Here is a 26,430-nt window from a genome sequence, read left to right as displayed (position 1 = left end):
TTACCTTACCATTTTGGTAATAATTAGACATTAAAAAACTATGGGATTGTTTAATTCAGAATCTTAGAGGGAAGACGAACAGAATTGTAAAAAATTATCATCTTCTTGTAAGTCACAAAGTTTATGATGGCAACAGAATTCCAGAAATACTTCCAATGATCCTTGTTCATTTCCAACAGATTCTTTTCTTCAAATCTAATTCTTAGATTTTGTCAGGACATGCATATTGGTTTCTTTGTCCTAAGTCATAGTGTGCATACATCAAAATCCTTAAATACTTTAAAGTCTTTGCTCACAATAGGTAATATATAGACAGTCTTACTAGCTGCCAGCCCCCTTTGTACTTTTTGGTATCTATAGGAAACATCCTCCATGTGAGTATCTGTTGCTGAGGCTAATCAGTTTAGGAACTCATCAGTAGCAAGAGATATATAATTTTAGGTTAATTCTGATTATTCACTATTTTCAAGTCTATTTTTAACCAAATTGTTTGTGGATTGAAAGTTCCTCATGGCTGATTTATTCTATGGTCAGTATTTCTATCATCATCTCAAGACCACTTTTTGGTAACTTTTTTTTTCTGTTGAAACTGCACTGAGGTATTTGGATTACATAAAAGATGGCTCTGAACTTGAATTTATAAATTCTGTAATATAGAAGGATCTGGCTAATCTGGATCCAAATAAATCTTCTATTTTAAAACAATAAAATATTTTCAAAATCTACAACTTCAATCTGCAACATGTTCAGCTTCATTTTCTAGCAGTTGGATCTGGGTCAAATTTCTTAATTTTTCAGCATCTCTGTGTTCTGTGCTAATTTCTGTTATGAATCATGTGGGAATACTTTGTGGATTAGATAAATACAGTGAGATGGGAGAGATTTTTTTTCTAATTTGATAAATTATTTATTGATTTGTGCATGTTTACATTTGATTTGAATAATTACTGGATAATATTGCTATTCTAGATATCAGAAAATGATGAAATATATATTATACATTTAAGAAGCGTGGAAGGGGGAGCTGAAATTAATACGTCAAGAAATTCTGTTGAGATTATTATTAAAGCGAATGACAGTCCAGTGCGATTCACTCAGAGTGTTTATATGGTACATGAAGAAGATGATATAATAGCAATTACGGTAGTTCGAGGTAAAGATGATGGTGGAAACAGAATTGGACCAGATGAATATCAAGTTTCCATATGCTACATCATTGTAACTGGGAACTCTACACTACATGCACAGCTTAACTTAGACTTTCTAGATCTACAGCCAAATGCAACTATTGTTTTCCCACCACTAGTGCATGAGTCTTATATTAAATTCAAAATCCTTGATGATGCTGTACCAGAAATTGCTGAGACGTTTCATATCATGCTACTTAAAGACACCTTGCAAGGAGATGCCATTTTGAAAAATCCATCAATTGTGCAAGTTACCATTAAGCCCAATGATAAACCATATGGAGTACTATCTGTCAATAGCATCTTGTTTACTCAGACAGTTATTATCAATGAAGATCAAATGTTGAGGTACTGTACTACTTTTTCATTGTACTGATAATGTCAGAATGTATAATTTTGGTTATAATTTAGCTACAGCTTCCAAATTTAGGAAGTTCCTATTTCTTTATAGCTGTGCAGGTAACTTTTTCGTGTCTAGGTACCATGCTTCTTTTGGCAAGGCTAGGAGATATAGCTGCTTTTTTCCCAACAGATGATATGTGAACACCTCCAAATCATATTTTTCTCCTTGAATCCAGATCTCTGCACAGCCCTTGAAAACTGCTGTCATATTCTATACCTGTCTACCAGATTGCGATAGGAATGAGAAAAATTCTGTATTGCTTCCATGATTTATTCTTTGTTTTGAGTCAAAGTTATGCACAGTTTTATACACACACACACACACACAGAGTATATATGCACTCTTCCATGTCCTTAAGAGGTTTTATGAATAGACTTTTCTATTACATTAGTCTTTTTTGTTCCCTTACTACAGGAGTGTATTTTTAAACTAAACCAACTCTTTAATACCCCTCTGTGTGCTGTGCTTTTGACACAATTTATTTGTTTTGATGTTGTATTTTGAACTGAAAGTTGCTCTTAACAGCTTTTAGAGATCAAAAATATGATAGAAATTTTCTTAAGTAAATACTTCAATCAAACCATTGAAATGATTCTTAATCTAAGTGGCTTATTCAGGATTTTCTAGTTCCCCTTTCACAGATTTTTAAAATGCTATTCTTACTTTACTAAGACTATTTTTAGATTGACTTTCATGGAAAGGTATGACCATGTTCAAAGAGACACAAAGATGTTACATAAAAAGGCAGGAAAAATGGGTAAATTGCCCATTTTTTGAATCCAGTTTTTAATATTCTGAAAGGATACTGAAGTCAGTGCCAGCCATTTTTATAGCAGGTATTCCATACTCAGGCAGTATAGTAAAGAAAACGTTCTCTACAAATAATAATATATAGAAGATTTTATAAAGAGAACCTTTCCAGTACATCTTAAAACACAGTCAAAATTGGATAGTTGATATTCTCCTTCATTGTGTGGGTTTAAAGCTATTTAAGACTTTAAAGATAAAAAATGATACTCAAAAACAGATATTGAATTGGGCCCAGAAGCAAAGCAATTGGGGGAGTGGGAAATCAAGATAACTACTGCAGCCATTTGATCAAGTTGGTAGCTGAACCATGTGACCTGCTCCTTTTTAACATTTTGACACTCCCCACTGAATGTCCATCAAAGCGGTACCGCTTTATCAAGGTAAGTTTAATGAGATTCCATCTGGCTGCATCAGCTTCAGTTCAAGAGGAAGTACACTTTTAGTGCAATATACAGTACTAAATCAGAAGTTTACCAAAGCGTATCTAAATAGGCATTTCCGGGTTAAGGGGTGGCATCAACAGGGAGATAACAAAATATGCATCACAATGTTGCAATGCAAACCACATGACTTACATACAATACTTGTGTCCAATGTTAGGATGCAAGCACAAGAGAGATTTCTGTCATGTCACAATGCATGGTTCATTTTTGAATCACTATGTTTTTATTTAATAACCATGCCTATCAGAAGTAGTCATTAGTGAAAAGCTAGAAAATTTTGGGCTCATACAGTGTTTGAGAGGATTTTAAGGATAAATATTCAACTGAAACCAGAACTCTTCCTCCTGGGACTGATGGATAAACTGTTAGAAAAGAGCCATGGAACACTTTTTATGTATGATAACTGCAGTGAGATTTTTGTACATCCAAAGATGGAAATGTTTGGCAATACCTACAATGGAGGAATGGTTGGTGAAGATGTCAGAACTTGCTGAATGGCTAAACTGACTTGTTTGATTAGAGAAAAGACAATATCTACATTTATTGGTGGCTGGAAACCCCTTATGGACTTTTTGCATAAAAAAGAAAAAAAATGAACTTGCGATTTATGGTTTTGATGATTAGACAGGATAGATTATAGAAAGAAGAAAGTCATGATGTAACCTTAGAGAGGTTAAAATATAGTTGTACTTATAACTGCTGTGAAGAAAATCGGAAGCCACTATATCTTTTTTATATCCTCTTTTTTCCACTTTTTTTCTTCTTTTCATTCTTTACTTTTCTTCTTTTTTCTTTTTTGCACTTTTAGCTTTTTCTTTTATTTCTCCCTTTTTTTTCTTCCTCGTTCTACTTTAGTTTGTATTAGTTATTACTATTGTTAAAACTCTCAATAAAAATTGTTTATGTGCATGTCTGTGTGTGTGTGTGTGTGTACTGTATATTGAAATAATAATAAGTGGAAAAGCAACTTAGACCTTCAGTGACACAGATGGGAAGTATTAAAGCTGTGCAGTGCTTTGTGAGGGGGGCTTTGGAACATACGGGAGTGTGAAAACAACACCTACCTGAGACTCTACCTTCATGTTCCGAAGCACCTCTTCCAAATCAAACCTGAAGCATTTTAGAGTCCTAGAATGTAGTCAGTACTGCAGCTTGGTACTAATCAGTGTTGAACATACTACTTTGTTAACTTTTTGTGCATCCTGTAGGTATGAAGGCATCACTGTTGTGAGGAATGGTGGAACACATGGAAATATTTCAGTTTCCTGGATTATAACTCGCAATAGCACTGATCCTTCGCCTGTGACAGCAGATATCACTCCAGACTCCGGGGTGTTATATTTTGCTCAAGGGCAGTTATTGGCATCCCTCCCTCTGAATATTATTGATGATGATGTCCCTGAAGAAGCAGAACCATATCTGCTTCAAATTCTAGATCATACAATACAAGGAGGGGCAGAAGTGAGTGACCCAGCTGAGGTAAGTCTGAATTTATTCTTCTAAAGAACTGCAAGCATTCAGACATGACATTCAGTGTGTTTGGGCTAAAATAATGCTTAGAACATGATTTAAGATCTACCCAAAAGTAGCAATGTTAGTTTTATCTTTAAAATGATATTTACTGGGATAGATTGCAAGGGTTATAAGTTACGGTGTGTTTTGCTCTATTAGAGCAGTTAAGAATTTTGATCTTGAAGGAATGCTTTCTACCATTAGGGAATCCTAAGTTTAGAAGCCTATCAAAAAATGATAGGGGCAGCAGGGAAGGATGGGATAGATGGAATATTAGATTCTGATGTAAATAGCATAAGAAAGCTTAACGCTAAAGTATATAATAACTATTTTGCCATATCTGCAAAAATTTGCCTGTTTGATAAAAAGATCTGCCTTTTAATTTCACAGTGTTAAGTGGCCTCTTATTCTTTTAGAGAATATCCAAATACCACTGGCTTGTGAGCAGAACATTTAAGAGCACAGTGATAAAATTATATCCTTAAGGTTTACATTTAACACCCTTCTTGGTGGTATGGCCATTAACATTGAATTACTATTAGTAGCTCAGTTATAGCCAGCTGTTGGAGTATGGGAAAACTCTGGATTTATGTCTTCTGGTAAGGATTCATGGCGAACTAGATATCCCTGAAGGAGCAGGGCTGGCATTGTGGTGGAGATCAGCAGCCAGATGGTGAATTCTGGCCACCAAAGTCTCTCCAGAGATTGTGAGATCACCTGCTTGTACTCAGGACAGCTGTTTGTCATGAGTAGGCTGCAGGAACTGAGGTTTTTGTGGTTGGCTTGTGAATTGAGCTGGGAGTGGAGGGATTTCAATCAAGCTTACAGCTGTAATGCGGCCTATATGGACATAAGGTTTGCTGATCCTCATTTCTTAATCACTTTTGGAAATTGCTTCTTAACTGCTTTTCACCTATTAGGAACCTTTGGACTGACAAGTTTTAGAGCACTGGGTTAATTTCCTTCAATCCTTACTGAAAGAAGTTTTAAATAGAAGTTTAAGGACTTAAAAAAAATCATTTTTTGGAATAAGCAGCAAAAGGGTGATTAGAACATTGATTTTGGAAAGTTACGAATGGACTAAGGGTCCAGATAGACTTGAAATAAGCTTTTGAAATTGATCATAAGAATCCTTCCCATGGGAAAATGCTGTTATTTTGAATTCTTTAAAAAAAACCATGATAAGGTGGGACTTTTTCTTTTGTTTCTATTTTTCTTTCTATTTTTTCTCCTTTTCCGCACTTTCTATTTTTTCGTCTTACTCTTTTATTTTTTAGTTTGTATTAGTTTTTATCTTTTTAATTGCAATGTTTAATTATTATAAAAAAAGAGGAAAACTCTGGGTGTATGTTAATGTCTCGCATATACCTTCATATTAAACTGTGAGCTAATGACCGCCATAATTAGAATGGCAGAAATGTTGAGTTCTTATACTTTATCATGAGATAGATTAAAATCTCAATTCAATTAGAATCACAGTCAGTGATGAGATAATATAGTTGGAATTGTATTAGAAATTTGCTCTTAACAACAATTCTGTTTGCTCCTTGTAGCTTTTGTTCTACATTCAGGACAGTGATGATGTATATGGCATCATACAATTCTGTCATTTGGAGGATCAGAGGATAGAAAGCAGCCCAGATGGTCGCTTTTTGTCACTTAGTTTTGCAAGGCAAAGGGGAACTGTGGGAGATGTGTGGCTCCTTTATATCATCATGTATATTCCCTCTGGACCTGTGGATCCTGAACGAGCTAAAGAAGGTGTTTTAAACACTTCCAGAAGAAGTATCCTCTACTTTCCAGAAGGAAAACCTAATGACACCATTAAAGTACCAATAAGAAATGATGCATTTCTTCAAAATGGAGCCCATTTCTTAATACAGGTATATAAATGATATGCATAAAAATCATAAATAATTTGTGATGCATAATCTTTTGGCATAACTGTTCAGTGAAATGTATCTCTATGTTCCTAATATCCAATCAATTGCTGTTTTTTTCTAATTTATCATACAAAAAAGAAACAATGAACTGTACTTCCCAATATTCTACTTTCCTGAAAATCAACTTTCACAGCACTTATGTTTAGATAAAACCCTTCAGCTGATGAAACTGAGCCTTTTCCCCCCTACCCTAATTGGATATGTTGGATTTTTCTGTAGAAGGAAAAGATTATGTGTGAGAGGCAGAGCAAGTAAATTTGAAGAGAAAGGGAAGGAAGTGGGGGAAAGGAATGAAAAAGTGCGGAATTTTTTTATTTTTAAATCATTATAATTTCCCCTACAAATTTTAATCACCAAGAGATTTTGAATGGATTATTTCCTTGATATATCTCAAGAGCTGCGATAGCATGTGGTCTTGTAAGTATGTTAGGTTTTCTTGATTGGCATGTGTTGTAGCCAGACTGTGGTGCACAGAGGGGAAGTAGAAAAGAAGTCCCAAATTTTCCATATCAGTGAAAGAAGGGATTTCCACACAGCACCATTTCTACTTTTTGGTCTCCTCAAAGTGTGTGGAAGCCAGCCATGGAATTGTCTTCTCTCCTGCAAACCTTTGGAAGGCTGAGAACAGACAGGCAACACCATAACTAATCAATACTTCCTCTAACTGAGCAATAGTGTAGAAATTACCCTCCAGTCAGTATTCTGCCTCCTAGGCTAAAGCGGAAAAGAGAAGGAAATAAATAAATTGCAAGGTGTTCGTCCCCCCGCTCCATTTTAAGTACATGTTTTCTGCAATTGTCTGGCTGTTCTGCAAAATCTCTGAGCTATTGGTATGAGTTGAAATTGCCTAGCAGCCAAGAGACTTGCAATGGAAGTGTTTTAGATAAGGAAGGGAGTTAAAAGCAGCAAGTCCCTCTGCCTACTGTTCCTACATGTATTGTTTCTCCTGGTCAGTAAGTTTATAAGTGCAGAAAGCCAGTGCATGCACACTTTTAAGGCTTCTCCCAGCCTGCCCCTCTCAGTTTAGGGCTAGCCAGTAGTAGTATCACCTCCATAAAAATCACTCATAACAGTGGCTGGGACAGTTAGACCAATTAGAGTCCAGGTAGAAGATGGGCCAGTGTAGTGAGTCTAGAGGATAACCTTGAAGGACAGGAAAGATCTGTTATCAAGACAACAATCAGATAAATGAGGCTTGAGCCGAGCTCAATAAAGTTGTTTATGAAAACACCTCAGAGAGCTCCCCCTCTTATTTTACCTGAAGATAAAAGAGGGAGGAAGGGAAGCACATTCAGACTTGCAAGATTCTGTTATTATATCTATCTGTTCTAATAAAAGTTTAGGTCTACACAGTAACTGTTTCCTAGTCTGGTCTACCTGATAGGGCTGACAGCCAGGGGCAAGGAGTAATGGTTAAGGGAAGGGGAGTATAATGTAATAGGTAGTTCTCACACAGTCAGTGAAAAATAATAGGATGGCAAATCATTACAAAAATAAGGGACTGATGGAAATCAGCCCTTCCATGTAAAAAGGCACTAGGCAGCCCATTATATAACGTGGGAAAGAGGTGAAAAAGAGCTTCAATATTATTTCTATATGTAAGGCATCTTTCCAGCAGAGTAAGATATCCGTGCACCGGTTTAAGTACTTGTTGAGCAGCAAGTGGGAGGTGCCCAAAGGCATCAGATGTGATGCAGATGTTATGCAGGTGGATTTGGATGACCAACCATTCTGCATGGTGGAGGAGGCTGGATGCCAACACCTCCATCATCTGGTTACCCTTAATTACCAAATCTCCTCCCACGCTACCTTTAATAGGTGAGTGATACCCACCTATTGTTTTCGATATTCTTTGGCTTTCTCAGTTATCCAGGGTACATCAACTCCTCTGCCTTATCCTAATTTCCAGACTTATTTCTATTTCATATTCACTTATTTATACCAGTCACTACATGGACCCATCCAGGTTTTTTGCTTGGCAAAAATTGGGAAGATTGGATATTTACTTCTTTTGAGATCCCCACCCCCACCCCCAATTTTCCATTTTTTCTGCAGTTACAAGATTTCCTGCTGGTCCTCCATCCCAATGCTACCCAACTCTGACTTTATATTTTTGAGATCAAACAATGTTCTCTGCTATCTTTAGGTATTTTTTCAGATGACTTCCTATTTCTCTGCATCTTTGTCAGTGTAACAGATTCAATATTAATTTGTGCTGCTTGTGCAAATATATGTAGTGATCATGCTATTAAAAAGCTTTAATTCTGACAAGGATATTAAAGTGTCTGTTATAATTAAAGTAAAGGCTTGACTTTTGTTTTGTTTTGGGATCACAAATCCTTTTTTCATGTATGCAAGATTCATATAGCAAAAAGTGAAGTTTCAGTCCAATGACTCATACTAATAATATAAGTAACAGCTAAAAATAAGTTGTGTTGCATATCTATTAATAACAGGAGATTTTAAAATCTCTATCTTATTTCAGCTAGAAAAAGTTGAATTACTGAATATTATTCCTCGAGTTCCATCTGTAAGTCCTCGATTAGGTGAAATTCAAAATATATCCTTAAGAATTACACCTGATATAGCAAATGGAGAAATTGGCTTTATCAGCAACCTTCCAATAATTTTACCTGAGCCAGAAGATTCTCTTTTTGCAGTAGTAAGTCAATCTTTCTATACATTGTTTTTGCAAGTTAAACACTTATTTAGAGAAAATAGCATATACCTTAAGTTAAGAATGTTTTGTAACACATACCTGAAATAATTCTAATGTAATCATAGTCCTGAAATGATTATTTTAGCAAGTCTGAATCATAGTCTTAAACTGAAGCTGCATCATTTGTTCTTGACTATGAAAAGCCTTCTCAGAGTTTAAAATTGGACAATTTCATAGATACAATAAACATTGTACTTCCTTACTCTAGATAAATTCAAGCACTACTTAAGTTTTTCTTGTCCTATGATTTCATGGTTGGTGATTTGTGATGATCAAGCTAACAATGCTTTTAAAGAGCTACTATAAAATTATCAGTAACTTTTATTTTTGAATATGCACAAAATGTTGCAGAATATATTTTTTTCCTGTCTTCAGTTTCACAAACATGTTGGTAAAATTATAGCTTGGAAACTCAAGTTTTATATATGTACATCCAAGAAGTACAAAATTTAGAAGGTTTGGTATCTGTTCTAGAGCTCCATTCCTTTGCATCGAGATGGGACAGATGGACAAGCCACTGTATTCTGGAGCCTAACACCTACAGGCATCAATCCAAAAGCTGTGACTATTGATGATATATGGCCTTTTTCTGGCTCGGTTCTGTTTTTATCTGGACAAAGTGACACAGCAATCAATATAACTATTCATGCTGATGACATCCCTGAAATGAATGAGACACTGACGTTATCGTTAGACAGGTACTCTTTGATAATTTCTTAAAAACAAATTAATGTAGTGCTTCCTTCTGATGTAATAATATTAAAGGACTAGTTAACACCTATTTAAATTGTAATTCTGGGCATACTAACCTGGCAATCAGTCCAGAAAGCACAGTGGGATGTATTTCTCAGAAAATCTGAGGACTGAAGACTAGCAAGGTTAGAAATAAAGAGTTAGAGACCAGACAGGCTATTGTCAAAACACTGATATGCCCTCAACATCAAAGGCTGAGAAACATGGCAAAATTCTGTTACCAATTAAGGGCTGGTGAAGACATCTAGGTTTAAATGATGATGCTGATATAGAAATATGACTTGATTCCTGGATATTACAATAGCTGATCTTTCTCACTTAAGAGTTTTGCTCACATTTGTAGCAAAAGCACCTCATTTGTTTGAGACATATCCTTGAATCTTGTTGCTAAGATCGTGAATGCATGTTTGTGTTTCTAGAACAGGGTTTTTCAACCTTGGTAACTTTAAGAATTCTGGGAGTTGAAGTCCACACATCTTAAAGTTGCCAGGGTTGAAAACCACTGTTCTAAAGATAGATTTATTGCTGTGCTCTGTGTAAAGCTCGAAGCCAAATAAAAAAACAAAACTTTTATCTATAACACCTCACACTGGGGTGTAGTCCAACCATAATTAAAAATAACAACATATAACAACTAAACGGCAGTTAAAATTACACAAAAACAATGAAATGAAAATACACCTTGATATGTTTACAATTGGAATAAAAATAACAGACAATTATAAAATTCTAAATCTACCTATCATCAAACTTTACTAATAAGATTATACAGCAAAACAGCCTTTCTGCTCACAACCACTTCAAAGAGTCAGTCTGCTTTATAAAATAAGTTAAGTTTTCAGATCTAGCGAAATTCACAGAGAAAGCAACTTAGAGATTTACATGCCCCTGAGAAGAACCTGCCAGGTGTTTTTCCATCCTTCTGTTCTCAAACCCAGGAGAACATTTACTAAAATAAGGCTTGACATGCTTCCTTCCACTGGCAGATTCTAAAGTATCACCTATAAAGAATGCCTCTGCCTTGTGGGTTGGGGAAAATAGAAAACTCTACCAATGTACAGCAGGGTATATTCTACAGAGAGTATGCATTAAGTACATTGCATTTTTTTTTTTTTTGCACAATCCAGGCCAATCAGGACAGCAATGCCTCTCAGGCAAAAATGATTTCATGACATGGTGTTGCAAAATTAACATCTAGGTCACCCTTCTTAACTAGCTACTTGACTGTTAGCTGATCACAACTGCATCCTTTAATAAGTGATTTGCTGTTTTTACATTATGACTGAGTAAATTTATGATTGGCCTTTGATTGCAGCAAAATTTATTCTTTTACTTTAGAATTAAACTGATCCTATATAGTTTAATAATTTATAGATATATAAATTATTAACTTGTTACCACTTACATTATTATACTTTATGAACTATATTTTATTCAGTTAGCCTAGTAATAACTCTACAATTTTACTTGTATCCCAGTAGTTTTACATCATTTTATGCTGGTCTTTGACTGAAATAAAGATTGTTGCTGTCTTCTATTACTTTATGTCTAATTTGTTTATAAGGTAGCCATCACAAAACATCTGATTTGACTTGTTTAATTGAAATGGCAACAAAGCAGAGTCTCAGTCAGATGTCCTTCTCAGTCATGCTTGATTATGGAATAATTTTGAGGCTCCAGGCATTTAGTTATATGCTGTAATACTGAAAAAGGAACTGTGCTGCAGTCTAATATCAGCAGAATAAAGATAAATATCAGGTTACTAAAGGTATAGCAGAAATGAAATTGATAGGTGCTGTTAACTAAAGCTATGTATCATTGAGCTTTTAGCTCAGGTAAATATCAGCTTGGTATAGTATAGCATAAGTTAAATTTCATGAGAGATAAGTAGGACATAAAGGTACATATTACTTTGCTTTTAGCTAGAGTCTAGATCTTCAAGACCTTCTTTGTTGTATGCAACTGTCCCATTTATCTTTGTTTTCCTCTTTCTATACTGTAAGTTTGTAATGATTATGTTATCGTTATGGATGGTACATACCATATTTTTATGATTAAATGATCAGATATTAATAGTAATTCTAAAATGCTTGCTCATCTTTTTTTCTCCCTCACTCTCAGGATGTGTCCTTAAGTGGTAGATTTTCTGTGCTTTCTCAACTGCTATAGTTGTAAAGGTTCTCCTAATGTAGTGGGAGCTCATGTTTCCAGGAAAGAATGCTAATCTTTTTACATACACAACAAAATACATAAATGCAGACAGCAATTTATAATATCAAAGGAACTGTTGTCTTAAAACATTAGGTGTAGGATTAGAGGTTCTACTTCATTTCAGATTTTATTTTCTGAACAAATTATTTGTTTAGTTCCAACTCTGTGTTTTTAGATGAAGCTCTTTCAAGCTTGGAAAATTTCCACATTTATCATTAGTTTATTAAAACACACACACATGCACCCATCAGTATGAACTTTAGACAAAGGCAACCCCTGCCCATCATTAACTTACACAATCACTTGGACTGTTTAGTAGATTGACAAGTGCTGTAGGCAATACAATTGCACAGAAAATGGACTTTTTTAGTCTGATGCAAAGCACTGAGTACGTACAAATAACCCTGAATAAAAATGTACTCAACTGCTGGGCTTCTATGCCTGGACACTGTACTATGGCGGCCAGCAACTAACTCTTCGAGCAATGCTGTAATGAAGGGCTTAAAGGATCCTTGACATCGCAGTTGGTCATGGGGTCATCTGAATTACAAGTGCGAATTCCTGAACCTCTTGCTAGCAGCGCTCAAACAAGGATTTCCATAAAGTAAGCAGTAGGTCCCTGAAAAGTGCTGCATTATGATCTTTCATTTGATTTCCACCATCTAAAGAACTCGCATACAAAGAATTTGGCCAACCGTGGTTTTATTTCTGTCCCCTGTTTCTTTCTCTCTGTATTGACAGGGTAGAGACAGAAAGGTTTGTCGTGTACTTTGGGTAAGTGCCGCAAGCTGCGTCTTTGTTTTCAGTGAAGTAGCACTGTTGTTTTGGAAGTGGTTGGTCTGGATAGGAGCCTCCTCTGGTTTTTCTTTCTGCCTTGCAGACTTTCTCAGGGAAAGCATGCTGTTTATTGCCACTTGGGAACATGTCCTGGTGGACTGAAAACATTTTGCGGGGGAGGGGGTCTAACAACAACAACAACAACAATGGTTATGAATGCATGGCTTGGTGTTTGATGTGTTAGGACAGTCCAGAATAGTAGATGGCTTCATAAACCTGCATCCCAAATCTCTTTTCACTGAGCTGTAACAGAGTTAGTAAAAAAGGTTATTTACAGAAACCTTTAATCGAATTATACATCTTCACTGCAGCATTTAAATAATGCGCAGCACAATTCAATGAATGCTGTTTATTTAGAAGTAAAACAGCTGCATTCAGCATGACTCGTCCTTAGGCAAAGGGGTATAGGTTGCTGACTTACAAAAGGAACCTGCACACATTAGTACAACAGGCTTTTAAAATATACTACTGTTACATGTAGGTTGTAGTTTTTATACATTCTGGCATATAATTAGGAGCCTGAAGCAATAATTAACCAGATTTAAATTGAAGACTTATACACAAAAGTCCTGGCAATGAAACAATTAAACTCAGTTCTGTTTGCCAGGCAGATTTACTGAACTAGAAGCAATCAGTGATTAAATAAATTCTTCTTTTTTTTCAGGGGTGTCCACAGATTAAGAAAAAGTCGTGATGGCAGCTGTAATGATGTGACTGAAGCACTGCCTGTTTTTTGTGTGTGTTGCACACGTGGACACCCCTGATTTGCTGTATAATGTGCACATGTTCCGTTTTCTAAAATCCAAACAATCTGTTACTGGAGGGTTGGATAAGCTATAGAATACTGAGAACTATTTTATTTGATTCCTTTCAGTATTAGCAGGCTGTTTTCTGACAAATTACTTTGTCAGTGTAAAAGAGATTTATTTATGTATTTATTTGCTTAGACAGTGTTTGCATAGCTTTGGTGGAACAACAGTTTTGTCTACTTCCTGAATGAAGCCAGTACAGGGCAAAACTTTTTGGGGGGGGGTGCGGATGGAAGAGGGCAGAAGATCACAGTTGGAAATGGTGGGGTATAGAACCCCCAGTGCTTTACATTTACAGTGACCGTATGTTCTTTCTTATAAAGGACAGTCCTTCATTTTAGAAAGCTGTCCTTTAGATTTATTTATTTTTCAAAAACTCACTTTTGTCCTCTATTTTGGTCATTTAATTTTTGCTGTATAAAAGGTACCATTTAATGCACAGTCTTTCACATTCATGTGAAAAATGTGGAAATTGAATTGTCTTTTTAAAATAAATTTACATATACTGTTTGTTTTTAGATATTTTTATTAGAATACACGTTTTTGTAAAGTTTTTCTTGATTTTGTTCTTGAAATTTCCTTTGTAAAGCAAAGTTATAAACATAAGCAATTAATTTTTTTTTTATTGTCATGAACTTCTTTCAGCTTTGCCATTTTTTCAGATCTGTCATTTATTTTTTCCCAGAAAATATGATCACCACATTTATAATTTGCTATAGGCTTTAGTCCATTTAATTGCAAACAATCTGCACATTTAAAATGTTTTCAATTCTTTTATTCAGTGTGAATGTGGAAAATCAAATCCTGAAATCTGGATATACTAGTCGCAACTTGATCATTCCAGAAAATGATGATCCTGGAGGAGTGTTCGAGTTTGCTTCATCTTCCAGAGGCCCCTATAGGATAAACGTAAGTGTTCAGATACAGATTTCTTCTATAATAGAACCACATGAGCTTTTGTATTTCAATTTAAAAAAAAACAACTTTTATTTTCCAGGAAGGAGAATCTGTTGAACTCCAGATTGTCCGGTCCAGAGGAGCACTTATGAAGCAATTTCTACGTTATGCTATATTGCCAAGAGACAGCAATGAGTTCTATGGGAATACAGGAATCCTGGAGTTTAAACCTGGGGAAAGAGAAATTAAAATTACTTTGCTAACAAGGATGGATGAGATTCCAGAGGTAAAAAGAGAAGGGGAAAATTACTCATGTCTCTTTTAGACTAATAGACATAGTGCTTGATGGACCCTGTTGGGTTTCAGAGGGGACTTGGGGTTGTTCCTGAGGCTCTGATCCATGGTTTGGTTGAGGCCCTCACTGCTGCCTGAATTAAGGGGTGGCCATGGTCTTGGATTGTGCCTTTGTGGCCTCTCTGTGTCAATAAATCCCAGAAAATTTCGTGGTCCTCTGAGGAGGTCCAGAAGATAAAACGGCAGAAGAGAGACCTGGAATGCCATTGGAGGAAAAAGAACACGGGTAAGAACCTTTCTTACCTCATGGCAATAAAAGCAGAAAAATGTAAGTATTTTACTGCTCTTACTATATTCTCAGTCAGCCATGTAGCCGCCTTATTCAGAGTTACCCAACCTCTTCTGAGAAAGGAGGGACTACAGGAACATCTGCAGGACCATTGTGAAAATTATTCTAGGACCTGTTGGATAAACTCACAGTTAGATTCCAGCTATGCAGGTCCCTTGGAGATGACTATGACATGGTATAGCAGAGTTACCTGGGAAGAGTTTAAACCTGTTGGACTTGAGGAATTGGAAATGTTATACAGGTAGTCCTCACTTAAGAATCTACCAGTAAGAGTTCATTATAGGTTTGTAAAAGTATCTTCTATGAAAGTATAAGTACTGAATAGAATTTTTTTTTGTCATCATTCTGTGAGGAATTGAAATCAGCATTCTCAATTGAATGAAGTGTCCACTGAAACAGAATGTCCATTAAATCCAAATGAAATTTTACACAGGCATAAAATGGCAAATAGGATTTTATGCATGTAAATTTTATACATATTATAAAATAGTCTAGTTTGAGTAAAATGGTGAACAGGATTTTATACATGTGTAGAAGCATGCAGAATATGGACAGATTTTGTCCATTATATTGAAAATCCAAGCTTCTTTAAATCAAAGTTGTACTAGTTGTATTACCTAGATTAGATAGTGTTCAGAAATAGGATATATCTCACTAATTGATCCATCACAGTATTTTTCTGATGTTCAGCATTATTATGAAGGATTCCTTATATCTTCCAAAATATATCTTGGTACAACTGAAATTGCATTAGGATTGTATTGTGGCAGGAAAGAAATGTGAATAAATCATTAGCCACTTTGATTGGGATTGAAAAATATGTGAATACTGTTGTTTTAAAAAATCAGTAGTAAAGGTACATGTTAGTCAATTTGATACTGTTCATTCACATATCTATTCACTACTATGTTGCTAGTCCTGTCCCTATTGTTCTGATTTAGTTTCCCTATTCTAGTTAGATGAATTTTACTCAGTGCTCCTCAGTAGCCATGGTGACCTGCCAAGTAAGCTGGGAAATGCCACAAGGGTCAACATCACAATTCTGAAGAATGATAATCCACATGGAATTATTCAGTTTGTTGACAATATACTGACAGTAACAATAAATGAAAGTAAAGGGGAAGACTCCTATGCTGGTAATTGATTATTGTTTTCTTGGTATAAAAACCTCAAGATTTTCATAAATGAGAAAGTGTGTATGTATAAATAAATAAATAAATCTGTTAACCATTCTACTATTTATTTACCAAAGTTCATTCTTCATTGTTTCTCTCTTCTACCTGATACAGTAATAGTACAAGAGTAATTGTAGCACAACTTTAATTATCATAATTAAACTACACATTATGGCTTTACTGTTTGCTACTGTATCAGGAGTGGTTCAGATGTCTAGAATCAGTCATGGGAAATATTGATTTGCATTGCCATTTCTCCAGTCATTTGGTACTAGACATGTGGCATCCATAATAAGTACATACTGTTTTCACAACAGTTAGATTTACATATTTTTTCCTTTGTATACTGTGTACTATGTGAATCCAACCACTGCTTTGTTAAACAAGATTTATGCTTAGCACTATATGTGAACCTAATCAATTTGGCTAACAAAACATGGTCAAACTTTAGATTAGCATATGTGAATCCAACCATTAATTCAACTGAAAATTACTGTATTGTACAACACTGACATCCAAAGTACTTTTCAATGCTTGCATTTTGTAAACATTAAAATGTTTACAAAATAATATGGTCATTTGTTTATTTACTTGTTTCCAATGTCAGTTTGCCTATATGATGTTGTTATAGCTAAAAATCAAATCTCATTTAAATTAATTTTATATTGAGATTTTCTTACCTGTCTTGGATGTTATCTGATGAAGATATCCATATACTTGTGTTTCAAAGCTGTTTTTAAAATAACAAGAAACCAAGGAACCTTTGGCAGTGTGAATGTATCTTGGGCAACAGACTCAGTTTCTACGAAAGATATTTTTCCAGACCAAGGAACAGTCTTCTTTGGAAATGAGGAATTTTCAAAAGATATCACCATTTATTCAGTGCCTGATGAGGTAGTCATTTTCACACAAGTAATTGTTATTTGTGGGAGAGGGGCAAATACATTTATAACACAGGAAGATGATGATGATGATGATTACAAGAGGAGTAACAATGTAAATATAGGATGTTCTCTAATCTTAAGTGTGAAAGGTCAAAAATGGTATACGTACATTCTTGAATGAGGACTCTGCTGAAACATTTCCTTTCAGCTGATTAGCCAAAAACATTGAAATGAAATAATAAAAACAATCAATGTCTGCCTTAGAATTGTTTTAGGTTATAAATGTCTAACGGCTATAATAAATTGTTTATCAATCAGAAGATTTAGATTTCATTACTATTACTATGCAAGTATTTATGATTTATTTTAAATTTCTTGTTATTTTGGAAAAATACATAGTGCTTTGTAAGAATTTGTGGTTGGCATCTGGGGTTAATTTGACAATATTAATACCTAAACATTGTGATTTTTTTCCCCAGCTACCTGAAGAAATGGAGATATTCATTATTAGTCTCTTCAATACTACAGGCGGTGCTAGCCTGGGAAATATAACCACAGCAACCTTGCAGATCACCAAAAATGACTATCCAATTTACTTTGTGGGTAAGTATCATTCTTCTAGCTTATGTTTAAATACAGGAATAATTCTGTTATAGGAAGCTCTGGGGACAAGAGTGAACATTTGAAATTGTATGAGCTGTGTTGTACATTATGTTACACAAATCTGTGGTTATGACCATTAATCATGGTTTACAAGTCCTTGAGTAAAATAATTATAGCTTATTTGACTAATGCCTGGTTTCTCTCTTACCTGTCCTGTCTTTTTTTTAATTTTTTAAAAAACTGTTCTTGCCTATGGATTGATTAAAGTAGGGGTGAATTTCCTCTGACTTTTAGGTACTATGATTCACAATTCTTTTTTAGGGTGTGTGTACCATTGAGTGTGTCTTGGGTTCCTGGTGACTGCCTGGATGAGTCCTTGCAGTTTTCTGGGCAAGATTTTTGGAAGTGGTTTGCCATTGCCTTCTTCCTAGGACTGAGAGAGTGTGACTGGCCCAAAGTAACTCAGCTGGCTTCATGCCAATTTCTAGCCCAGTGCCTTTAACCAATACGTCAGACTGGCCCATTTACAATTCTTACACACCTCAATTAACATGGCCAATAATAAGAATGATTAGGAGTGTGGTTCAGCAACATTGTCAAGACCAACAGTTTTCATCCTGGGGTTAGATCTTAGATGGGGTACAAAATCAAACGAGAGCTAGCTAGAAAATCACAGTCAAGCAATGTTGATTCTTAACTATAATTGACATAAATCTATGTTTTGATGTGATAGCACAACCTAGGCACTGAAATTCATATAGCAACTATTTAATGTCAGTTCTTGAAAAGCAGTTTATGAATGCTGATGTTTATGACATGCTTTTATACTTAATGACTTAAATGTTTATATTTCAGGTCCTTTTGTTCTGAAGGTTCATGAAGGTGGCATTGCGGAATTTGTAGTTGTAAGAAATGATTCTGGTGCTGATGTTGTTTCTGTTTTGTATGCCACTGTTAATGGAAGCGCCAGTGCTGAAGATTTCATGTCTTGTGAAAAAAATGGAGTGCTTTGGTTTGATGTTGGAATAAAAGAGCAGAATATAACGATGTTTATCCTTGATGATGATACTCCTGAATCAGATGAGACTTTTTATATAATTCTCTTCAACTCTACAGGTTCAAATTATTATCTGACCTATATAAACTGATCAGCTATTGCTTCTTTATGTTGCTTGATTGATATTATGGGTAATTAAGGATGCTTAGCCAATACCTTTTGATATATTTCGCATCAAAGTGTAACTTCTTTAAAGCCAACATTATATCTGAACTATATGTTTAGGGCTATCTATAATAGAGATTACTTAGAAACAACCAACCACCTCCCAAACAAGATTTATTTTTTACTCACTTTTATTGAACTAATGTATATATTATAACAATGACATTTAATATATGTTAATTTTTCCTCAATTATATAAGACAAAATCAGCTATTACAGGGTATTCAAAGTAATGTTTGGTGTGCAAATATAATTCTGTAATTTGGAATACATCACTTGGTATCTTTGATATTCTATAATGGTCTCTCTCTCTTACCTTGCATTTATGAATTTGAAATGTAAGTTAGAAGACCACAATCATACCAAGTTCATTTTCCTGGATGTGACTTTTTCCATAGCTAGTAGTGGGAGTCCGTCTGTTCACTACAGTGACAAAAGAATAAAATACATTGTATAGTATTGTTTTGTTCCCTATTTTCAAGCCTTTTGCTTTTAGAGCCTGTCTGGATAAACTCTCTATGAGTTTTGGAGAGAGAGGAAAGATTATACATATAGGTTTTTCTTTGCTATCTTGGATGCCGTAAAAAATCTGTGTCTGGGCCCAGTGCTTACCTAAAGTCTATATAGATTAAATCTCATATATGTAGACCTGGATTAGGTATGTCTCACATAAAAATCTGGCAAGCAATCTCGCAATCTAGGCCTACATAGGTTGAATTTTAGACGCAATGGAAATGAAATAGCCACACAGAAAACTTGCAGACCCAAAGGTGGGGCAGATGTATCAAGCAAGTGCTAGGGAAGTCATAATCACTTTTCCCCATATGCAAAGGGAGAAGATTGACTATTTGAACCTGCTCTTAGGTATTTGGAATATGTGTGGAGATACGTGTTCTCCAGATACAATTCTGTCTGTCTGTCTGTCTGTATGCTTATCTGTCAACAAAATCATTGTTTCTTAGGAGACACGGTCGTTTACAAACCTAGAACAGCAACAGTAATAATTGAAGCAAATGACGATCCAAATGGCATTTTTTTACTTGAGTCTACAGGCAAAGCAGTGGAAGAAGGCAGGACCAATGATTTTTTGTAAGTAACTTTCAAATAAATTTTTGTTGTTCATTCATTAAGTTGTGTCCGACTCTTCGTGACCCCATGGACCATAGCACACCAGGCCTTCCTGTCCTCCACTGTCTCCCAGAGTTTACTCAAATTCATGATCATTGCATCGGTGATGCTATCTAACCATTTCATCCTCTGCTGTCCCCTTCTCCTTTTGCCTTCCGTCTTTCCTAGCATCAGGGTCTTTTCCAGTGAGTCCTCTCTTCGCATTAGGTGGCCAAAGTATTTGAGCTTCAGCTTCTGTATCTGTCCTTCCAATGAACAGTCAGGGTTGATTTCCTGTAGGATTGACTGATTTGACCTCCTTGCAGTCCAAGGGACTCTTAAGATTCTTCCCCAGCACCACAGTTCGAAAGCATCAATTCTTCGGCGCTCAGGTTTTCCTTATGGTCCAACTCTCACAGCCAAACATCACTACTGGGAAAACCATAGCTTTGATTATACAGACCTTTGCTGGCAAGGTGATGTCTCTGCTTTTTAATATGCTGTCTAGGTTTTCCATAGCTTTCCTCCCAAGGAGCAAGCGTCTTTTAATTTCATGGCTGCAATCACCGTTGGTGGTGACCTTGGAGCCCAAGAAAATAAAATCTGTCACTGCTTCCATTTCTTCCCCTTCTATTTGCCAGGAAGTGATGGGACCTGATGCCATGATCTTAGTTTTTTTAATGTTGAGTTTCAAGCCAGCTTTTGCACTCTTCTCTTTCACCCCATCAAGAGGCTCTTTAGTTCCTCTTCACTTTCTGCCATTAGGGTGGTATCGTCCGCATATCTGAGGTTGTTGATATTTCTCCCAGAAATCTTAATTCTGGCTTGTGATTCATCCAGCCCGGCATTTCTCATGATGTACTCTGCATATAAGTTAAATAAGCAGGGTGACAAAATACAGCCTTGTTGTACTCCTTTCCCAATTTTGAACCAATTGGTTGTTCCTTGTCCGGTTCTAACTGTTGCTTCCTGACCCACATACAGGTTTCTCAGGAGACAGGTAAGGTGGTCTGGTACTCCCATCTCTTTAAGAATTTGCCACAGTTTGTTGTGATCCACACAATCAAAGGCTTTAGCTTAGTCAATGAAACAGAAATAGATGTTTTTCTGGAACTCTCTTGCTTTCTCCATGATCCAGCAAATGTTGGCAATTTGATCTCTAGTTCCTCTGCCTCTTTGAAACCCAGCTTGTACTTCTGCTAGTTCTCAGTTCATATATTGCTGAAGCCTAGCTTGTAGGATTTTGAGTATAACCTTGCTAGCATGTGAAATGAGCGCAATTGTGCGGTAGTTTGAACATTCTTTGGCATTGCCCTTCTTTGGAATTGGAACGTAAACTGACCTTTTCCAATCCTGCGGCCACTGTTGAGTTTTCCAAATTCATTGGCATATTGAGTGCAGCACTTTAACAGCATCATCTTTTAGGATTTTAAATAGCTCAGCTGGAATACTATCCTTTGCCAATTCCAGTATCTTGAATCATACTTTGACGTATTTTTCAGTCTAACTTGCTTTTTATGCTAGTTTTTAAAGCAACAAGATGGTGTTGTAAGCAATTTCCATGTCCACAGTTAAACAAAGGAACAGTATGCACGATATAAGGCAAAATTAAAAATGCAACTGTAGCTGGAATCTTTGCGACCATTCTTTTTTGGAAGTAGATATGGATATAATTTTTTGCTATTTTTCTTTCAGTGACAAGATTGCATAGTCTGCAGCTTCTGAACCACACAAAACTCTTGGGTGCAGGTTCCAGAGCTCCTCCAAATGTTGCCTCCAATTTGTAATTTTTTTACAATAGCACAATGGGAAGTTATTAAATATATGAGGAATCTATTTCATTATTAAAACTATAATTAATTGTATTAAATTTAATTATATTATTGGCTCCTTCCAATTTTTGGAGTGCAGGATGGAGATTACTCAAAGACCAAGTATGTTGTGTGTGTAGTTGATTTACAAGGTAAACTTTCAGGACTATACTCTTGAATGATTTGAGATAGTATTTTGTGCACACAAGACCACGTGGAAGGAAGTAGAGGAGTATGGAGATGGCCTTGAGTTCCAGTAGTCCTTGTGGACTCTGTTTTCTGACCTGGTCTACCTCACAAGGCTGACAAAGGGACACTATCTGATAAAACATAGAAAAGAATGATAAATTAGGGTGCAAGAGATTATGAAAGAAAATGTGATGAACAAAATGGGCATAGGAATCATTTGCGATGTCACGCTGAATTACTACATGATAAATCTGTGTCAAAATCTAGCAATTTATCAACATTTTTCCCCCTGATAAAATAACATTGGTTTCTCTATTCTTTTAAGAATAAGGTACCTTCAGATATTATTATTATTACTGTCATTGTCATTATCATTATTGTGTTTTGAGCTTCCTTTATTCTGAAACTTCCCTGAATGTTCACATTTCCAAATCTGAAAAATCCCATTGGGAGAATTCCTTCATGTCATCCTTTGGGATTTAATTAAAATCCAGAAAACAAAGAGCAATGGAAAATAACAGTCAGAGACATCCCCATGTCACCTAGTAAGTAGACAAGTGCAAGAGTATTACATTCTTCCATTTGAATTTTATTGAAGTTCTCTTCATCCTTGCAAGAAATTTCATAAGCAAAGTCCCTTTTGTCCAATGAAATAAGAACTGATTAAAAAAACCTTTTCTGCCTGGCACAATAATATAAACTGAATGTGAATTTGTTGCTAAAAACACAAAACTGCATTATAAAATCAATATATAGAAATAAGGTTCAAGATAAATCTGAAGAGAAAATAATATTATCATCTAGATAGTCTATCTAAATGTATTGAATGGAAATACCGGCCAACCTACAGTACATAGTGCCTTGTAAGTTTGCTTCAAAAAGTTTTTATATTAAGAATATTTTAATCTTTATTTTCATTTATGAACATTTGTGTTAATATTAGATGAATGTGAAATCAGTCTGGCTTGTAAGAAAGTTTCTACAGTTTCAAATGCAAAATATATTATTAGTGCTTATTCATGGATGCACCCTACACCAGCAGGGTTTGAACATTTATTCTTGCTTGGCTGATCACTTTCGTTACTGTCCAATTAACTCAGCAGGAGATGTATACTTTCTAACAAGTAGATTAGTAGATCAAAGAGGTAAGTTAGTGAAACTCACTGAAAGAGAATTTCCTTGTGCTACTTAAAATTGTGGTTGCTGCTATTGCTTTCTCCCATTTATTTTAATGTGATTTATAGTAAACAGAATAAATTATGCTGATGGTAAGAAAGAATCTAAAATATATTTTAGGGCAATGTCTTTATTAGGCTACCAGATATTCACCTCCTGAGATATTGAGGTCTTTTTATCAGGCAAGCCAATGAGCGTTATGGGATGGAAAAATGCTACTTTTATTCATGATCAGAGTTTAGATGGAATACAGGAGGAATTGAATATTTAAAATGAATTCCACCCACTTTTTATGGTTAGATCACTGTTTCTCAAACTTGGCAACTTTAAGATGCGTGGACTTCAACCACCAGAATTCCCCAGCCAGCTTGAGTTGAAGTCCACGCATCTTAAAGTTGCCAAGACTGAGAAACATTGGGTTAGATTATGTCCAAGAGTATCTGTAGGATTGCTGGGAAAAGAAGCAACCAACCAGTGTTCTATAACTGAACTGAGATATCTTTTTTAATTTTGTGTATATTCTATTTTTTAGGATTCACAACACATAATTTTACCAGATGACTTTTTAAAAAGTGGAATCTTTACAGTTAGGAAGGTCACATTAGGTGAAGTACAAATTCCTGTTGTAAGACATAACCCCTTATAGTCCTCTTAGATATTCCAAGCCCAAGCTGCTCAAGGCTTTGAAAACAATTGGCTTCTAGTATAAATATTTCAAAATGATATATTTCACTATATCCAAAAAAGATTTCAAAATAATTATTTCAAAATAGTCTACATATCTCTTAAATGTTATATCATAATCCTATGTAGCATCATCTGGGAATGGATACCAGGGCCCATTCAGCTATTTCCATGCCCCCAAGTGGTGTGTGTTTAAGGCAACATTGATAATATGGCATGTTGGTGATGGTAAGGAGTCTTTTGCTCAAGGAAACAAATGAGAAAATTCTCCATGAGCACAGGCTGCCTCTAGGGCACATCTAAAGTAGCTCTTTGTATCACAGCCAGTGTTTTTAATGCTGCTTTTTTATTTCATTAAGTATTTACATTGAGCTCTTTTCCTTGTGAAAACTCAAAGGAGATAAAAGTATATTCCCAATTTGCATTCCATTGAATAGTCCTTTAGGACTGGGAACATTGCAGATGTTCAAGGTATTCTTTATTACTCTCTAAAAGTATTTTAGATGGATCATGGGGAGAATTTGGAAAATAAAAGTCTGAAAGTAGTTTTCTTTATTCTACCATACAGGATCCTGAGGCACAGAGGCTACTTTGGCAATGTTTCTTTGGCCTGGCAGCTGTTTGGCAATAATTCTGCTTTAGATCCAGGAGAAGAATTCTATGAAGTATCTGGAGTTGTATGGTTCATGGATGGTGAACAGTCACAGCCTATAACTCTTCATGCTATTCCTGATAAAATTCCTGAATTCAATGAATTTTATATGCTAAAACTTGTAAATGCTTCAGGTACATTTATCTATTTAGTGATACATTTAATATGCCATGGCCTGCTATGATTCTAGGTGGTTTAAAAAACATAAAAGCTTATGTAGAATAACACATTAAACACATATCCACATAAGGGAAGATATATCATGAGCCCCTGAATGTACTTCCTGGTGTGGTTGCTTCAGTTTTATTTGCATCCTGAAGATCCATTGGACTGGCTTTTTGATACGTTGCAGAAAAGGAGCCATCCTAACCTCAGGGGACAGGCTATTCATAAGTGAGGGGGCAAATTGAGAAAGCCTTTTTCTGGACTCCATCCCTCTTGACTTGCCACAGGGTAGCATTCTCAATCTTCCTTTTGGGCCAGCATGGAGTGGTTGGGCAGAATGTATCTGGGTCACACAGTCCCAATGTTAACAAGGACTGGAGCCAGAAAAAGTTTTGTATGTGGTAACTCCCTGCTCAATCATATTGTTCACTGGGTAGTCTTGGACCACACATCTGTTGCACTGAGCATCTTTGTAGATAGGTAGATAACTAAATGCACTGATAAGAGAGTGTGTATGAATCAGTTACAAAAATAATTTCTTGGCCTTCTTTCAATGTACTTAGGTGGGATTCCTGGTCCTGGTGGCCAGTTATCTGAAACCAACTTTTCTGTGAGTGTGATGATCCCAATTAATGATGACCCCTACGGAGTGTTTATCTTAGATCCTCAAAGCCAAGACAGGGAGGTAGCAGAAGACATTCGATCGGAAGATGATACATCCTGCATTACCAGTTTTACAGTATGGAGGCAGCAGGGAACTTTTGGAACTGTTAGGATTGGCTGGGAAATATTATCTAGCACTTTCAGAGAAGGATTACCTCTAATGATAGACTGCTTACTGCTTGGAAAGTTTCCAGATTCAGTCAAGTCAAAGCCTCATATGCGACGGCGTCACACTGGAACAAATGCTTTATATTTTAGTGGTGAAGAAAATGCATATGGGATTTTTGAGCCTGAGCTCTACGTTAGTAAAAACAGAATACTTAGCATCTTCACATTTTCAGCATGGGTAATTCCTAATGCCAACAGCGATGGATTTATAATAGCAAAGGACAATAGTAATGGACTAATATATTATGGAGTGAAAATAGGCACAAACGAATCCCATCTTTCTGTAGAGCTGTATTACACACCATTGCAGTCTAATGTGACATATATAGCTAAGATCACAGTTATGAAATACTTGGAGGAAAATATTTGGCTTCACCTTCTGATTATGCTCAATAATGGCACTCTTGAGTTTTTCATTGATGGGCATCCTGTGCCTGGGGGCATTAAGAGTCTCAAAGGAAAAGCAATTGCTGATGGTAAGCAACATATTTTTTTATTATTATTATTATTATTTTATCCCAACTTTTTTATATATAACTCAAAGTGGCAAATGCACCTAATATTCCTGCCTCCTGTTTCCCCACAACAACCACCCTGTAAAGTGGGTTGGGGTCTTGTAACTAAAATTTGGGATGACCAAATTCCATTCAGTAGTGAAATTGCTGAAGGTATTAAATATTTAGATAAAAATTCAACATTCGTTTAAGCCTTTTAAGATTTAACAGAAACCAGAGTTTTACATTACATTAAACTTTACAAGTCAC

At 35.7% G+C, this 26,430-nt stretch overlaps 1 protein-coding gene across 1 annotated transcript in view; it reads left to right on the top strand.

Annotated features, from left to right (window-relative positions):
* The window catches only part of ADGRV1 (adhesion G protein-coupled receptor V1), a 252,597-nt gene that overhangs the window by 7,196 nt on the left and 218,971 nt on the right, over positions 1-26,430 (top strand). The window contains exons 6-19 of the mRNA XM_063295429.1: positions 970-1,535; positions 4,052-4,322; positions 5,909-6,238; positions 8,784-8,960; positions 9,492-9,715; positions 14,410-14,536; positions 14,625-14,810; positions 16,123-16,303; positions 17,073-17,236; positions 17,706-17,829; positions 18,685-18,945; positions 20,014-20,140; positions 24,587-24,804; positions 25,399-26,142. Of these exons, the coding sequence (XP_063151499.1) occupies positions 970-1,535; positions 4,052-4,322; positions 5,909-6,238; positions 8,784-8,960; positions 9,492-9,715; positions 14,410-14,536; positions 14,625-14,810; positions 16,123-16,303; positions 17,073-17,236; positions 17,706-17,829; positions 18,685-18,945; positions 20,014-20,140; positions 24,587-24,804; positions 25,399-26,142 (3,700 nt within the window). The remainder of the gene's footprint in view (positions 1-969; positions 1,536-4,051; positions 4,323-5,908; positions 6,239-8,783; positions 8,961-9,491; positions 9,716-14,409; positions 14,537-14,624; positions 14,811-16,122; positions 16,304-17,072; positions 17,237-17,705; positions 17,830-18,684; positions 18,946-20,013; positions 20,141-24,586; positions 24,805-25,398; positions 26,143-26,430) is intronic.

This window comes from Candoia aspera, chromosome 2 (genome assembly GCF_035149785.1).
Source record: "Candoia aspera isolate rCanAsp1 chromosome 2, rCanAsp1.hap2, whole genome shotgun sequence".
Classification (NCBI taxonomy): Eukaryota; Metazoa; Chordata; class Lepidosauria; order Squamata; family Boidae; genus Candoia; species Candoia aspera.
Note: the sequence above shows the minus strand (reverse complement) of the source record. Positions and strands in the feature narration are given on the sequence as shown.